At 34.6% G+C, this 18,242-nt stretch overlaps 1 protein-coding gene across 5 annotated transcripts; it reads left to right on the forward strand.

The window, feature by feature from the left end:
- The first annotated feature begins 11 nt into the window (after positions 1-11).
- LOC122519705 (potassium voltage-gated channel protein Shaw-like) lies at positions 12-18,041 on the forward strand. Of its 5 annotated transcripts, XM_043639348.1 has the most exons (6): positions 12-655; positions 2,075-2,179; positions 9,678-10,056; positions 14,388-14,582; positions 16,516-17,587; positions 17,917-18,041. In XM_043639348.1, exons 3-6 carry the CDS (start codon positions 9,730-9,732, stop codon positions 17,979-17,981), a joined length of 1,659 nt encoding a protein of 552 aa, XP_043495283.1. In that variant the 5' UTR covers positions 12-655; positions 2,075-2,179; positions 9,678-9,729; the 3' UTR covers positions 17,982-18,041. The 5 variants fall into 5 exon arrangements, with proteins under 5 accessions (XP_043495283.1, XP_043495286.1, XP_043495285.1 ...); XM_043639351.1 differs by lacking the exon at positions 2,075-2,179 and having other exon boundaries at positions 17,875-18,041; XM_043639350.1 differs by lacking the exon at positions 2,075-2,179 and having other exon boundaries at positions 13-655; positions 17,907-18,041.
- Positions 18,042-18,242: the final 201 nt, after the last annotated feature.

Consider the following 18,242-nt stretch of genomic DNA (forward strand, 5'->3'; position numbering starts at 1 on the left):
GAACGCATTCAAGGAGCACGCTCAGAAGCGCACTCGGCGTCTTTCGACGTCGTTGGAGCGTCGCTCGCGTCGACGGTTTCAGTCTGATCCGTGCGCGCGAGTAGAGAAAGACGACGCTCGCTCCGCGTTAGCAGCAGCACAACGTCTCCGAACTTTTTCATCCGTTTTCTCTACTCTTGCTTGTTTTCCCCTCTCCCCCTTAATTTTTATCTCCATCTTTTTTTCTCGCTTGATATCATTTTTCCTTTATTATTATTATTATTATTATTATAATTATTATTATTATTATTCCAATCGTATTAACACGTATTCCTATTGATAATCATTCCTCGTCTCTCATTTATATCATTCTCGTGACGGTAGCCAATGTGCGAGGATTTAATACGAGTCGATTTCGACAACGAGTATAGAAAGGCGTAGTCGAGGTTACGAAAAAATAAGAAAGGAATAAAAGAACAAGTAGAAGTGTACGATCATCAAATACGCATACGTCTTACAAAACTAAGTAAAGGAAGTAAGAAGAAGACGAAGAAGAAGAAAAAGAAGAGGGAGAAGAATCGCTATGGGGAAGGTGTACGATACAAGCAGCGAGTGCCGTCGCTGAGAAGATGCCACCGAGGAGGAAGTACGAGACATGAAGAGACCGCGACCAAGGGTGGGTATTCTAAGTGAAATCCTCCCACCCTCATTTTCTTTCTATCTCTTTCTTTCTTTCTCTCTCTCTCTCCATTTCATGGTATATATTATTCCAACAAAATTCTCCCGAAAAGGAATAAAATATGACACAACGACGACGTGCCGATGCTTATCGGGACATGTGTCCTACATCGATTCGTGTCTCCACCTCCCTCGCAGTGTCTTTCTCTCTTTCTCTTTCTCTTTCTCTTTCTCTTTCTCTTTCTCTCCCTATATGCGTCGACCTCCTCCTTCGACCATTTTTCCCTCCCTATCTTTCTCACCCTCTCTCTCTCTTTCTTTTTCTCTCTCAATCTTTATCTCTATCTCTTGGTTAATTTCGCACCCTTTATCATTCTAATCCCTCGTTTGCTTTTCTTCTCTCCCAACGAAATATAGACAGAAAAAGAAAAACAGAGAGAGTGAAATAGAAAGAGAGAGAGAGAGAGAGAGAGAGAGAGGAAGTCATTCTGACTTCCCTTCCATGTCTGTCTATCCATTTTTCTCCATCGTTTGCCTTTCCGATGGTTGCTTGTTCGAAACGTCTACCTTCCGTTTGCCCTCGATCAATCCTTCGTAGGGAAGTTCGATCCGACGTGTGTTCCGGTCAGCTACCCCTCGTGTGTGCTGCGTTTAGTCAGTAAATCAGAACGCGCGTCCTTTCCTCTCCCTCCTGCTCTTCCTCCTCCGCCTCCTCCTCTTATTCCTCCTCTTCCTCCTTTTATCCCTCATTCTTCACCCGCACACATTGTTCATAGCACGATCGCTCGTGCTTCGATTCGTTCGACCACGCGAGACACGAGCGTGCCAGATAGTATAAAAGCCTGCGCCGGATTCGTGCGTGAAATACGAACGTTTAAACCGTGTGAAGCAATCATCCCTCTCTCTCTCTCTCTCTCCTCTTTCTCTTTTTCTCTCTTTCTTCATATCGTCCTCATATTCTCGGGGGCGAGAATACGAGCAAACGAGTGCCACCGACAAGGACGTTGGAAGCAACGAGCGCTCTTATCGGCATTTCGTGCACGCAGACTATCGATTCAAGCGACAAGGGGCCGGCCGTTACTACTGCCGGCATTATCGTTGCTTTTACTACTGCTACGGCCGCGTACCAACGCCAGTCATTGCTACTGCTACTACTGTTATTGCTTACACCGCTGTTGCTTCGCTCTAATACTACGATATTCCTTTTACTCGTTTCGAAGAAAAGTTCGCGCGTGCTCCTTTTTTACGTATTAACCTCTCCCTCTTCCTTCTCTTCTTCCTCTTCCTCTTCCTCCTTCACCCCTCACAGTCTTCTCTACATATCTTTCTCGTACGTGCACGTGTGCACGTTCCGCGCGTGACGTCATGAACGACCACAAAGCGAGCCAGTGCCCACCAAGCTCCGTTTCGATCGCAGTTACCGTTCTCTTATTGGACAACCACTACGTTCGCCGACTATGACGACGACCGAGGAGAATCGACCGATTTACCAGCTCTACTGGTAGCAACGTGCTCTACGAAGGTCTCTCTCGCCATGTCTTTCTCTCTCTCTCTCTCTCTCTCTCTTTCTATCTGTCTCATTCGCTTTCTCTCTTACAGTTTTTAAACAACACCACCAACTCCACGAGTTTTCATTCCGTTTAACCTTGCTGACACTCTTCTTCCCTCGATCAAACTATTCGCGCATTCTGAGTACGCTCGGAATTATCGATTTTAAAAGTACGTGTATCGAGTCACGATCGGTTTTACTACTTTCTCAAGTAACTTTTCACTTACCTTACTTTTAATGTTATATATTCTCTCTCTCTCTCTCTCTCTCTCTTATTTACCGTTATTCTATTTTCATTCAACCACCGATCAAATACCTTTACCTTTGTTCTCGAGTTATTGGTTTATTTGGTAATAATATTATTCTAAATAGCGTGAAAAGTTTTCTACGGTAAAGCATAGTTGAACGTCATCGTCGTAGCCCGACGATGTTCAACTTCGATCGTCGACCTTATTGCATTGCGCGAAGAACGACGCCGGTTTTCTTCCACCATGCCGGCAGGTGGTTTTTCTATTCCAACACTTTTGCTTGTCACGTATACATATATATATATACACACATATATATACTTGCAATCTTAGAGAAATCGAAATTAATCTTCCACGTTTCAAGTAAACATATTTCAAACGAACTAACGAACGAACGAATGAACTAACGAAGCAGATATTTTCCTTTAAAGATCCAAGTAACATGACCTAAGTTTAAACCCTTTCGATGAAAAGCAAACCAGGTTCTTCCATTACGAGGTAGTCTATTTTTAGGGAAGGGGTTGTTACTGCCTCTTTCATGCTCGCGAATACCTCATTGATTCGACTAAATTTCTCTGCTAGGTGTCTCTGCGGGGCTAACGACACGCGCCTTATTCCATTAAATATCTTACACAGATAATAATAATCATATATATTCCTTAATGATTTTTACGTACATTTTTTAATCATTTTCCTATACCATAATCGTTAATATACTTTTTACTTCGAACATGTATTTCTTCATGATATAAGAAATTATAAACGTTTACGCATTAGTAATTTCAGCAAAAAAGTTTATATGCCATAATAGGTGTCCGATAAAGGTGGACACGTTCGAGTAATCGATTCTTCCGAAGTACTTCATACATTTTATTCAAGTACGCGATAATGTTAGCCGAGGGCACACAAAAGAAAAAGATATTTATTTATTCGTGACATTTGACACGAAAAAGAAGAAAGAACAATTGACGAAGAATCGATTCACGATATATATATAAAGTATAATATAATAAAATTATTTTTATATATGCTTTCCTTAAAATTCCCATTAGTATACCATGCAATACTTAGTTATTCTATACAATAACTGAATGAAATACATTAAAGATGACATAAACGGGATTGCTGGAACAGATTCCTGAACTCCAAGCCACACCTACGAAATACCCTCACTCTCACCCCCTCCCATCATCTTGAAGTTGGAAAAAAAAATTTGTACCGACAACCAAAAGTTTTCTACGAGTTCAAATCTCTCTTGAAAAATTTATATACACGAGATGGTCGAGATCTTTTCGACCACGAAAAAATAGATGACGACTTTGTCTCTGCTTTATTTTTTTTATTTTTCTTTTTCTTTTCTTTTCTTTTCTTTTCTCTTCTTTTTTGTCTTCTTCTTTTTTACGGATTGATTGATCTCGTTGTACCGAAAATAAATGGATCTCGAAAGGAAAATAAGGTTCCCCCATTATCGTGGCGAGAAAATCCTTCGACTGGAAAATTTACTATACTTGGTGTTGTGTATCACACGTTTCGAAATTTAAGCCTTCGATAAAGGCCGTTTTCGACGTTTAGTGAACTCCAAATTCAAGATGACCGTCTTAAATCATTTTTCGTTGGTTATTTACCGTAACAGTTTATATTTTTCATTCTTTCTTCAATCGGTATTTTAATAATTTGTATTCAATTATCATTTGTCAATATTTTAAATAAATATTTTGTATTTCACGATAAAATACCAGCAAGGTATTAACTGACAAAAAATGCAATTCGATATTGACGCTTAATTATTTTCATTAAACAAGATATTCGTTGAATATTGATCATATATTATACAAAATACGAATAATAATTTAATCCAAATACTGACCGTTATAAAGGTAAATAATGTTCCCTACGGTGGTAAAATGTTTTGGACCGATTCTTTATTCCTCGACGCGTCGTGTAAAAGATGACAAAATTTCTCTAAAATACAAATTAACATTTCCTTTAGAAAATAAATATGTATCACTGATAGGATATTAATTGCATAAAGTGAATTTTCTCTTATACGATGCAGTCAGATCTTCAACATAGAGATATTCATATTGTTTACGGCAACGCTGATGTGTTTACGACGTGTATCAATGAAACTATGGACATTTCATAGGCTAACCGAGTCAGATCCAACTGTCGACCATTGAAATCGAATTATGGGATGCATAGTATATACATATACATATATATATATACATATATATATATATATATATATATATATATATATATATATATAGTACACGTATACGTCATAACGTAATATCAGCGTACCGTTCAACTAACAAATCTCGTACCTTTCAATCAAAACTAACCACGTGGTAATACGAAATAGGATATTCTTCTTTGTTCTATCTTCTTTTTCCTTCGATGGAAATAAAAAAAAAAAAAAACAACAAAAAAAAAAGAATAAAAACAAAGAGGTGCGAGATTGGAGTATAGTGACGACACGATTAATGTCGTTTATTTGTGAAACCATTAAATGGTCGTGTAATTGGAGCGCTCTAATTACATCGAAGCTACGTTATTTTCCTTCCTTCCTTCCTTCCTTCCTCGAAGCTGACCTCTCGTCGTCATCCGTGAAAACGTCGAGAAATATCGACGTTTTTTCACGGTACTCTTCTTAATATCGCACTCTCAAACTCGGACACACCGGCAGAGAAATCAAACGTAATAATAAGCGGTGGAAGGCTTAACGATCGATTGAAACCGATGATTGCAGGAAAACTCTTATCTTTCGGTGATCGAATTTATTTCAATACGATGTGATATATTGAATAAAACGATTGGCAACGAATATATTCGAATTTAATGCGAACGCGATTTCGAAAAATGAATCCGATCATTTTTCTTCTCTTACTCTTATTTTCCCTCACCCAACCCCTTTCGTTCTTCTTCTTCTTCTTCTTTTTTTTCACATTTTTTTCCATTAAAATATTACCAATATTTTTCAACCGATATTACTTTTATCTCGTCGAACATTACGTCATAGCTACAACAATGCTCGTAATTATATAGGGATGGAAGGATTTTTCTCTTCTTTTATTTTTTCTTTTTTTTTTGTATATTATTTAACATATTCTTCACCGTAGAGTTTAAATCGCGAACACTGAAAATTTGATTTTGTACGGATATCACACTTCGTTAGATCGATTTAAATCCTTTCGCAATTTCAAATCAATTTTCTAGTATATTCTCAATTTAGAATTGAAGCGTATACAATATGTAAAATGAAACGAAACGAAGTTTTTTAGTTTTTAGAGTATTGTACAAAAGTAATAGAAAGTTATAGGCCAATTAGAAACACATAGTTTAAAAATTGGTATATTAATAATACTCCTCTCTGCACGTTCATCGGTCAACAAAACGAAAAATGAAAAAATGAAAGAAAAGAGAAAGAAGAGGATGAAGAAAAAGGGGGAAAGAAAAAAAGGAAAAAAGAAAAACTAGAAAATCCGCACAACGATATGTACTTCTTATTTGAATGGCCTTGTTTTCTCTATTGTTTCCTACATTCAGCAACAACACTTGCTTTTCCAAGAGTAGACAGATAATATACGTTCGATCCATTTGTATAATGGTGTCGGTGCATTTTTTTTCCTATTCTATCTTCACTATTCCTCCTCCTTTTCTTTTTCTTTCTTTCTATTTTTTTTCTTTTTTTTTTTGCTTTTATTTTTATTTTTCATTTTTTCCCTTTCTTCCCCGGTTTCTCTTTTTGTTTTTTTTCAAACGAATATCTATCGAACGAACGTGTCCATTACGAGCAAGTGCAACATCCGCGTAACGTCTATCGTTATATTAACGAGTCGACATTGTTACGGTGCGTTGATGAAAAAAGAAAGAAGAAGAAAAAAAAGCCACGGTTTTTTCCCTTTAAGCTCACAACGAAAAGGATTTCCAAGTTACGTGCGACGGGTTTGTTGGAAAAGATATAAAATAAGAAAGAAGAAGAAGAAGAAGAAGAAGAAAAGAAGAAGAAAAACTAAAGCAAAAAGAAAAGAAAGAAAAAGAAAAAGAAAGAAAGAGAAGTAAAGAAGAAAAGAATAGAAAAAGAAAAAAGAAATAACCTAACCGGCTTATCGAACTCGTTTCAATTTTTTCAACGTTGCTTTTCTCGTTGGGAATGACGTAGATAAATCGATAAAGAAAGATTCATCGTATATGAACAATTCGCGATTTGCCAATAATACTTGGCAAAGACTACTATCCACCAAAAATAGAAAAAGTTATATCGCGAATATCAGAATTCTCAATCGCAACTTATATTATTATTACGATTTCGTGATGATCTTACGTTAGAGCCAGAATTGTAAGATTGTATTATTTATATTTTAAAGTTAAAATAGAATTGTAGCCAAGTGAGATCCGTGCAAACGGATTATACAGATATATATATCATGCCATAAGCAGTTATGCAGATTGGTACTAGGCATGCTTTGGATTACCATAGATTTCTCTGTGTCAACTTCAAACGTATATTTCATACTAACGTTATAAGATCAAATATTAATATATTATATCATATCTGACATGTGGGTTTTTCATTTTGAAAATGGACAGGAGAAATAAAATGGGCAGGATATAAAAATAATAAAAAAAGAAAAAAGGTTATATATATAAATTATATTATTTAATTATATATTATTTAATTATATATTATTTATTATAGTCACTTTTTTGCGCTTCAATAATTTGCACTGGCAGTGATAGAAACGGACCATTTAACAACTAGACCTGGATATTAATATCGTTTGAGGGGTTACCCAATTAATCCAAGTTTAGATTAATTGTGACGACTAATTTGCCATTTTGTCGGAAAACAGGTTTTTAATCTTTTTTAAATAGAAAAAATTATTGGCAATATACGTTGATGAAGTTTTTGTTTTTATCGTATTCAATGCACTTGATAATAATAATATTTGATATATTATTCAAATCCAATAATGTTGTAAAACTTTATCTAACAATAAGTGTGAACAAATTTGTTTTTCATTTATTTGTTTTCGTACACTTTTAATTTAAATTTGTTTTATTTGTATTCGACAATAAACGTCGAATAAATAATTATTTTCAAATTGTCTCAAAAATATAAATTAAATGTATTTCTTTATGTGTATTTTTTTTTTAATTTATTATTCGAACGTAGGAACAAATTAAAAAATAATCGAGTATTTCTAACAAGAGAGAAAATAATACTGAAATGAATAAACTCGGTATTCACGAGAAACGTGCGAAATCATACAAGATCAGAAAGTATCGAGAAAATACAAACCATTGTTTATAAATAAACGTAACAATGATGACCATTAAATAGGACACTTGATCATACGAATTTTATTCATTGTTTTTATATTTCCTGTCCACTATCCAAAGTAGATATCACATGTTATGATAAACCTCTGTAATATAATCTTGGTAATCTATTCTCGAAAGATCAACTACAATTTCAATTTCAATTCTTTCACGTTGATATAACACGACGACACGAGTCTACTTGATTGCGTTTAAGAACGTGTTGGCTAATAGCTTTCATGGCAATCTCACTCTAATTGCTTTTGCTATTGGATTGATCCCTTTCGGAAAAATTCCTAGACATCAAATTATCTCTCAAGTAATCGATAAATCCTATAACCTTGAACATTTCTTTTTTATTTTTTTATTTTTTTTTAATTTCGATCTTAATGTATCACACGTATCATTACATGGTCGCTTGGTATATGTCCGAAATATTAATGTCTAAGAATATATCTAAATATTCGGCGTTTAAATGGCGTATTTGGTATGTGTTGAAATTCACCACGTGAATCTTGACATTTTCAAATGTTGGTCTTTCACGGTAACATATACGTAAATAGTTAAGTCAAAGGAATTTTATCAATGTCCATCTCATCCTATTTCATCCAACAGTTCGTGACACCTTTCCTATTTACGACTGTCTGACACGTCAATGAGTCAGTCGGTCAGTCAATATATTTTCTTTCTCAACTAACAGTATAGTTTACTACAAGATTGAATATTTGATATTCTTCACTTTTCTCGATCATTTTGTTGTCTACATTACTAGATAAATAAGAAATCTATCGGATTCGATGGCAAATACGGATAAAGAACATTTCGATACACAACTTATCGTAATCGAAGACCACTTTAAATCGTCCCCATTTAAAAAAAAAGTCGACTTTCTCCTTTCTATCATCCACCTTTTCCAACATTTGATCGATTAACTTTTAATCATTTATATCGAAGTACCAAGTTACCTCCAAAGATAGATCTAAATAATAAAAGAAAGAAAGAAAGAAAGAAAGGGAGAGAGAAAGAGATTCTTTATTTTAATTTCTTTTCCTTTTTCTTGATGGAACATCTTTAACTTTAATAGCATCTACGACTTTTTACTCTTTTTAAATTCTATTTTCTATTTACATTGAAAATGTTCGTAGCAAATGTCAATTCAATTCGAGAGACAATTGTAACAATTAAACTTTATAGATTTTTCTATATCAAAGACTCGTTACATCAATACCATATCCCCTTTGATTCAAAAACGATAGACATCTTCGATTAAATGCTAATCAGTGATATCATCCAGACGATCTTTCATCAAGTATCCTTAAATGTAATTGAATGAGTGTCTAAAAAAAGAGCGTACGTTAAATATCAATCGATTTACGAGAAACGGGTGTGAAAATAATTTAACCTTAAACTGTATTAAATTATTATTTAATAACATGGTATAATATACGTTTTCTTTTCTACTTTTTAAAATAATTAATAATATAATATAATGAAGAATGTAATTTGATAACTGGGAATATACAAAATTAAATTTAAAAAATCTTCTTTTTTCATGTGTATATCAATATAATACTTTTCAAGAAACATAAAGATATAATTATTTTGTAAATATTTCTTAATATAATATAATAATACACCGAGTGTTTAAAATACAATGTTTTGTAGTAAAATGTAATAGAATTATTCAAGATAATTTCAAGATGAATTTACATTTTGTTTAAATTAGAACCTACATTTTTTACAATAGCAACATATCCAACGTTAAAGAAAAGGAAAATAAATGAAGTAACATTATTTTTAGACACTGTGTTACACTGAATTTGTTTTAGTAGACACTTAATAAATATTAATAAACGAACGTATTAATTAATATTATTGATTTGGTATGATCACAGGAAAGGTGGGTTTCTTCGAGCCAGGGCAGGCGGTAGCAGAGCCGTGATCAAAATGAACCTGATTAACATGGACGCGGAGAACCGCGTGGTTCTTAACGTGGGTGGGATCCGGCATGAAACATATAAAGCAACCTTGAAGAAGATCCCAGCAACTAGGCTCTCGAGGTTGACCGAAGCCCTCGCGAACTATGATCCGATCCTGAACGAGTACTTCTTCGACAGGCATCCAGGAGTTTTCGCACAGGTTCTCAATTATTATCGTACCGGGAAACTTCATTATCCAACTGACGTTTGCGGGCCGCTATTCGAAGAGGAACTCGACTTTTGGGGTCTCGATTCCAATCAAGTCGAACCTTGTTGTTGGATGACCTATACTCAGGTATCAATCAGATCTTCATTCTCTCTCTATATATAATCCATGTTCTTTGCACCAAGCTTCGCATAATAGTAAAATATCTAATCGTTAAGTCGACTCGATTCCATGTTCATTTATCGTTTCTCTCCAATCTGTATTGAGAGAAAAGAAAACAAAGAAAAAAAGATAATTAACAAAAAAAGAAATAAAATAACATCTATCTGATAAATGAAGAACACAACCCTTTGCGGTTTGATATTATTATTATCCGCTATTTTCGGTTTTTATTGGTTCACAACTTGATTATATTTTTATCTTTATATTTTAAACGAATTACGATCAAACCTAATGGAATATATATTTTCAAATACAAAGATTCACATTTTAAACGATCGAACTCGAGGCAAACACCGCAAAGGGATTAACATCATTGATTTTATACAATAAGGATTTTTTTATCGACAATATAAAAAAGCTTGATAAAAAGAAATGATAATCGTCAAAAACAATCGTTACTTATACCACTGATTCGTCGAGGGGATTCGGATAAGACACTTCGTTTATTTCATCGCAACAACCCCTCGATTGAAAATTTGTTCAAAAGTTATTCTCTCGTCTTTCCGTAGGATAATAAACGGGGATAATGTAATTCCTTGTGTCGGATATAATAAAAATGTCTTTACACCTTTTTTCTGATTGAAAGCGAGCGCAAAAAAAGAAAGAATAGAAAGAAACAAAAAAGAAAAAGAAAGGAAATAAAAAGAAAGAAAAAGGAGAGAGAGAAATAAAAATGAAAATAAAAAGAAATAAGGATAATCAAAGCTTAACGACATTTAGTATATCCCTTTAAAAAGTCATATCCCTTTTTGTCGTGTTTGAATTCGTATCAAATGTTAGAGCCTACTTGCTCACGTAAGTAGGCAAGACATTTTTAAAAAGAAATCTTCAACGTACGAGTTTTTAAAGGAGCAAGAGAGAGAAAGAGAAAGAAAGAAAGAAAGAGAGAGAGAGAGAGAGAGAGTCTCTCGTTAATTCTCTGCTTTGGTATTACTATACTATACTATCGTCATCGCTACAAATGTGGGAAGATCTTAATGAGAGAGGATCTCGCGAACTCGGTGCAAACGGTCGTTCCGTGAGATGATTTCGTAACGAGGTTTCTTAACGAGCGAGAGTTACCACCAGACGATTCCGACATCCTCGTGTCAGGCCGATCTCAGGATTCACCCAAGCTTACACGGCATTAAAACATCCACCATCCTATAACTTAAACGGAAATTCGAACAAAACCAAAAAAAAAGTAATTTATTAAAAATCAAATTTCTTATCCGCCGAGAGAAAAGAAGCACCAAAAATCCTAAATGAGAATTGAAAACAAAATATTTGAGATTATATTTTAAGGATTGCTATTTATAGGGGTTAATATAATTAAAATGTTCGTAACGGTAATTATGATAATGTTATGAGTCAAATTATGATATTTATTTGATTTTTTATAATTATTTATTACCAAAAAAATAATTATTATTTATTATACAGTCACGTAATTTATAAAAAAGAAATTCTTATTTGTCGAGAGAAAAGAAGCACCGAATTCTAAATGAGAATAAAAAACAAAATTTAAGATTATATTTTAGGGGTTGTTATTTATTGGGTTAATATAATTAATACGCTCGTGACGGTAATTATGATAATGTTATAAATCAAATTATGGGATGATATTTATTTTATGATTTATTTGATTTATTATAATTATTTATGTTGGAAAATAAGTCATAAATTTCAATTTTGGGTGATTTTTTCTTTTTTGATTTATTTAATCCACCATTATAATTATCGACACGTGTGTTGTAAATATTAATAATAAAATATCGATGCTTACTTATTTATATCGAACAATATATTCATATAATATACTAATCATTTATTTGACAAAATACTGATCATCAAATAGATAAAAATGATATTATAACAATAATCTAAATACAAGAAACAATAAATTTCTTTAGGCAATTCCGTTGTAGTCACTTTTACTGTATTTTCTTAGAAATATGAATAATATATTAGATCTATTTCTAACCAAACAATATTCCACAGATTCTGTTGATCTTGAACGTCTGGGAATTGATGATTTATTATCTCGTAACTCGAAAATCATAGTCAGCGGATATTTCTTGCCAGACTTTAACCGAATGACAAATTCGAATTCTATTTATTTCAATCATTTGAATCAAAAGTGACTCTTCTCTAACATATCTGTAAAATACTATCGTATTATATATGAACCGTATTACAGACTTGACATACATTTTACATCATATTTCATCGACAATGTTAATACCAAATGTTTTATATATACAGAAAGTTTTAAAATATATATGGATATGACTTCAAGGGTAATTTTTTCACTATGCTAGAATAAATGAAAAAAAAAATCATATAATCATATTCCCGATATGACCTTATTTCCAAATTATAATCGTTTTTATATTATACACATTGTTATGTGCATAATGCAACATGATTTTCATAGAAACTGTTCGAAGTGGCCACCATCGGTTTCCATGTACGTCTTATTATATATTATTTTTACTCTTTCAAAAATATGTTGCCAGATATATGAACAATTTTCTTGAATATGATGGACACAATACCTCAGTATTGTTAACTGAAGATCTTAAATAATAATCAAACGGATTTAGATTAGTCATATGAACTTGTTTTTTTTTTTTATTTCAACATAATAATCCTCGAAACACCCTACATATACGTTGGATGAATAAATGATAATATTATTGTTACGTCGAAAGTAATATAAGCAATGAAGTTAATAGAATAATCATGTTCTATTACATAAACTTGATGGAATAGTAATTAACAAATTTTAATTTAAAAATATAGATATCTGCTCTAATGCTAACAAGTAACTTTATATGATAACGAATTATCTATTATACATAAATGAAATCGAATTATTTCGTAATACGTATAATATAACTTTGTTAATATCAGTTCACATGATAAACGTTTTATTACAACTTAAATGCTATAAATAAGTACAATTATATTATGGGTAGAAAGAAAAGAAAGCAGAAAAAAAAAAAGAAAAGAAAAGAAAAATTCTTCCTCCTTCCACGAAATAATGTTTGAAGATAAACAGGAAGCTCGTTAAAATCGTTCATTCGACCAAATCCACGCGTTTATGATCCATTCCTATCGAGTTGCGGTTATCATTGAACGCTTTGTTAAATTATTCCTCGTATAATACTATAGTACGCTATCATAACAGGTAATTGGCATTTGATAATTATTTCACAAGACTAGCATGATTAATTAATAAAATCGATCTATGACGTTATTATAACTTCGATAACGAGTAATAATGAAAATAGATTGAAAAAAATAAAAGAAGAAAAAAAAAGAAGTTAAAAAAACTAAGAAGATTTTATACCGTAAAAATAATATTAATAATAATAAAAATAAAGTATCGTGAATCGAAAGAAATCTCATTGAAGATACTTTTAGGAATCCTAAAGTTGGATAATCTCATCCCTCTTGATGGACCCCGGTGCTTCTTTTCGATCGAATGGTTTATCTCGAATGTATCCACTCGAGAACAGTTGAATATCTAGAATTCATAAAAACTACCTATTCATTCTGACGAATATCAAATACTATCGGCATGATCGTTTATATCAAAGAAAAGAAGAAAAAAAAGTCCAATCCAAGATAAATATATTTTTGTTTTCTTTTACAACGAATCAGAGAAAAATATTTCTTTCCGTTTAGTCCTTCATTCCTTTGCCCTGCCCCTCCCACCACCGTCCTTTTTCCTCGGTATTCTATTGTACATATTTTTTTATTTTTTTTGTTTTACATATATATTTCGAAAAAATATAAAATATTCTCCGGCATAACGACGAACGATACTTATGCAAATAAAATCGAGACAACGATCGCGGTATTATTTTTACATCATCTCCGAGGTTTCTAACAAAAAATACACGGCTTTCATTATCGATTTTATCGCAAAAGAAAAAAGAAGAAAAAAAATAATAAAAAGAAACACAGCACTCGCAAATCAAAGTCAACAAACGGCCCGGTATTGTAAATGTATTATACATACACACGCTTGTGCACGCGTTTTTATCTCGTCTCGAGAAAATTGTTGAAAAGCGTTCTCGTAAAGGAAAGAGAGAGAAAGAGAGAGAGAAAGAGAGAGCGAGAGAGAGAGAGAGAGAGAGGGAGAGAAAGAAAGAAAGAGAAAGAGAGAAATTCACAGGTACGAATAACGATCGTTGTTGCCCCTTCCCCTTGACGCATCGTCTATCGTCGACTCCATCATCCATCATCAGCATCGGGACACACAGGAAACGCTGACGGTCCTGGACAGGTTGGATTTGGACACTGAAAAACCTACGGACGAGGAACTGGCTAGAAAATTTGGCTTCGAGGAAGCATATTACGAGGGCACCCTCACCTGGTGGCAAAAGCTCAAGCCTCAAATGTGGTCGCTCTTCGATGAACCCTACTCCTCTCCTACCGCCAAGGTCAGTTACGATCCAAAGAAAGTGTTGTATTCCAATTTGGAAACGAGAGTGCGTAAACTTGAGAAAATTCTCTGTCTTATTCGTATAATTTTCATTGATAAATGCAGCTCCTATTGTTCTTATAAAAATGATAAAATAAATTAATAATTGTCTATGATTTAATGATATTTTGTGTGTATTTTGTTGTATTGTCGAATGCTTATGTAATCGTATATAAGGGTTTTCCTTTGGGCTATTATGGTTTTATAGGATTAAACGTGCTAAATTGCTTACTATTTGTTTGTCGTATTTGCAAGAGTTATGTAACAGTATTATAACAGCGACCATATTCCAGTTTACCTTTGCACCAAAGAAGGGTGGTTAGCAGTTATCGGTTTCTTGTTATTTAAAGGTATAATACATCAAGAGGTAAAATTCATCAAAGACTACTTACAGGAATATTACGACAAACAAAATGGGTTAAGTAATTTAGCATAGTCAAGCAATCTTAATAGAATAAAACCCATTAAAATACAAATATACGTGCGAATTTGACGATACAATTAATGGCATAGAGAAATATCATAACGTTAGAGATAATTATTGATTTATTTTCGTAATTATTCTTTATTATACGTAAATTTATTACATTTGTCCTGTCTACAGTTCAACATCGCAATCAATAGGAGGGAATGTATCGGATATTACGGTACTATATCTATCGAGTCTCCCCTTCGATATGCTTTTCTTTCTCCCTCCTTCTTTTTCACCCCCTTAACGTTTACATTTCTCTCGTTTCGCTCGCTCTTAAGCTATTATCGTAATTTCTCTTTTTCTTTATCCGTTCTGTTAGTAGGTATACATCATATATATATATATACACACACACAGAGAAAACAAACAAACTTACACGCTAAAAGTCCAGTCTCCCATTTATCCCAACTATTATATTCTTCGCCCTTAACACAAGATCGAAGAGAGTATGATAGCCCATTTTCATGTTTCCCCCTTAAGTTCGCTCGATGATTCATCTTATCGGAGGGGTGGGGAATATCTCGTGCTATTTTTTTCCCCCTTAGCCGTTCTTTTCTCTCGCTTGTTCTTGTTGTTCAATGGCAAATGATTCAGCCCGGAGCTATGCTTGACGATTTTTCACTTCCCTCTTCGAACGACGATATTTGTCACGAAGTACCTTTAAATCCGCAATATCAGTGTCTACCTTTTGAAAATATGGCTTTGCATATTTATGTTGACGTAAAGAAAAAAAGGAAAAGGAAAAAAATTCGAGAGTCAGAAAGAGAAAAAGGGAGATATGCAGATAGGGGAGGAAAAGAAAAAAAAAAAGAATATCAACGAAACGAATTTATGTTCACGTTCCTATTTTCACGTCCACCTTACTTCTATCATAAATCATTTTATATTACTTTCTTCGTTCCCAACTGTCTGATCATAAATTACTTACATCGATGAAACCTTCCGACGTACTTACATCGTCGTTACACAACAAAAGTGTAATGGCCTAACACTAAAGAGTAGAAAAATATTATCGAATTTTTGCTATCGTTTCATACCTACCAAACTACCCCTATCAGTGTTTATTTTTTGTTGTTTTTTTTTTTCGAAAACCCACTCGAGCGAAATAATTGCCACTCGATTTAGCGGAAAAATGTACAAAATTATTGAAACAAGAATAATTAAGAGCGAATAAGTAAGTGCATCGGTCGAGGGGGTGTTCGCGAGTTAAATTTTTGTTTGGCAATACTTATATTTATTTGATTTGTTTTCATTTTATTGTTTTTTTTTTCCTTTTTTGTATTTCTCGTTTACACATGCCAACGAACGTAAAAGAAAAGAAGAAGTAAGATAATCAAATGTAATGGAACGGAATTGTTCCGTTTTGTTATTACGTAATACATATCTTTACCAAGCCCTTGTATGTCCGATTCTTCAACAGGTAATCAGCATAGTTTCGGTCTTCTTCATCTGCATCTCCATATTGTCATTCTGCCTGAAGACTCATCCCGACATGCGCGTGCCAGTAATAGTTAATCGTTCGGTGAAGACGGGGAACGCGACGACATGGGTGCTAGACAAGACGCGCACGAACGCCCACGATTTCTTCTTCTACATCGAGTGTGTCTGCAACGCATGGTTTACCCTGGAGTTCCTTATAAGAATAACGGCTAGCCCAAATCGTTGCGTATTTATTAAAAGTTCGGTCAATGTGATCGACATGGTAGCCACGTTGAGTTTCTACCTTGATTTGGCGTTGCAAAGATTCGCATCGCATTTGGAAAACGCAGACTTTCTCGAGTTCTTGAGCATAATACGTATAATGAGACTGTTCAAGCTTACCCGTCATTCGTCCGGCCTGAAAATTTTGATCCAAACATTCCGTGCCTCGGCGAAGGAACTGACCCTCCTGGTATTCTTTCTAGTCCTCGGCATCGTTATATTCGCAAGTCTGGTTTATTACGCCGAGAGGACTCAATCTAATCCGCAGAACGACTTCAAGAGCATACCTCTCGGCTTATGGTGGGCTTTGGTAACGATGACCACGGTTGGTTATGGGGATATGGTACCGAAGACATACGTGGGGATGTTCGTAGGTGCGCTATGCGCCCTGGCCGGTGTCCTCACGATCGCCCTGCCGGTGCCCGTGATCGTCAGCAACTTTGCGATGTATTACAGTCACACGCAGGCGCGAGCCAAGCTACCAAAGAAGAGACGTCGCGTCTTACCGGTCGAACAGCCAAGGGTCAGAGCACCGGGTGCGCCTCCCGGTGTTGGACCAGCTGGGATTGGTGCTCCTGGCGTTGGCAGTACCGTTGGTGGACCTCCTGGTGTCGGAGGACACGGACCAACTAGCCAACATGCCACGACTGGTGGGGGCCCTCCGTCCTCTGGCGCCACGCACGGACAGCAACCGGCCGGTGGTTGCCCTCCTCCTCATCAGGGGCCTCAGAACCGTAGGATGAACGCCATCAAGACCAATCATCCCAAGGATCCGTTCGCCACCAAATCAGGTATCCTGACATTCTCTCTCTCTCTCTCTCTCTCTCTCTCTTCTTGATTAACAAGGATACCGTAAAATCTTTCAAATTCTTCAATCTCTACATTTAGTTTTTTTCTTTTCTTAAATCAACTTCAATTCCTGAATTTCAAATAAACCTACTTTTTTTCTTTTTTTTTTATTACTTTCATACAACTTTTCATATTTAATAAAATTTCCTATATCCTCTATATAATATTCAAACAACTTTACAACAACCAAAAACAACCAAATACTGTTTCCTCTTATTTGTGCATCTAGTCGTGTAGTCGATTTCCCTTTTTCTCGTACGGTGGGTTCCAGAGGAAGACCGGAGGAACTCTAACCTGCGGACCAACGGGACCAAGACTACCGGAGGTTTGGGTTAAGCCGATACCAAGGCTACTCTCCACTGCCGATGCGTTCGCCGAACGGAAATAGAAGAAGAAGAAGTAGAAGAAGAAAAGGAGGATGACAGAGTCGAAGGTTAGAGGGAACAGCTCGCAAGTCCGCTCGATGATCGATTAACTTTGCGGACATTATTATACCGAAAGACAGTTACCAACTGTCCTTCGGAACACGATATTACTTTCTTTCCCTCTCACTCGCTCCTTCACTCGCTCATTCGTTCTCTCTCTCTCTCTCTCTCT

Source organism: Polistes fuscatus, unplaced genomic scaffold, assembly GCF_010416935.1.
Source record: "Polistes fuscatus isolate 324 unplaced genomic scaffold, CU_Pfus_HIC Scaffold3, whole genome shotgun sequence".
Lineage (NCBI taxonomy): Eukaryota > Metazoa > Arthropoda > Insecta > Hymenoptera > Vespidae > Polistes > Polistes fuscatus.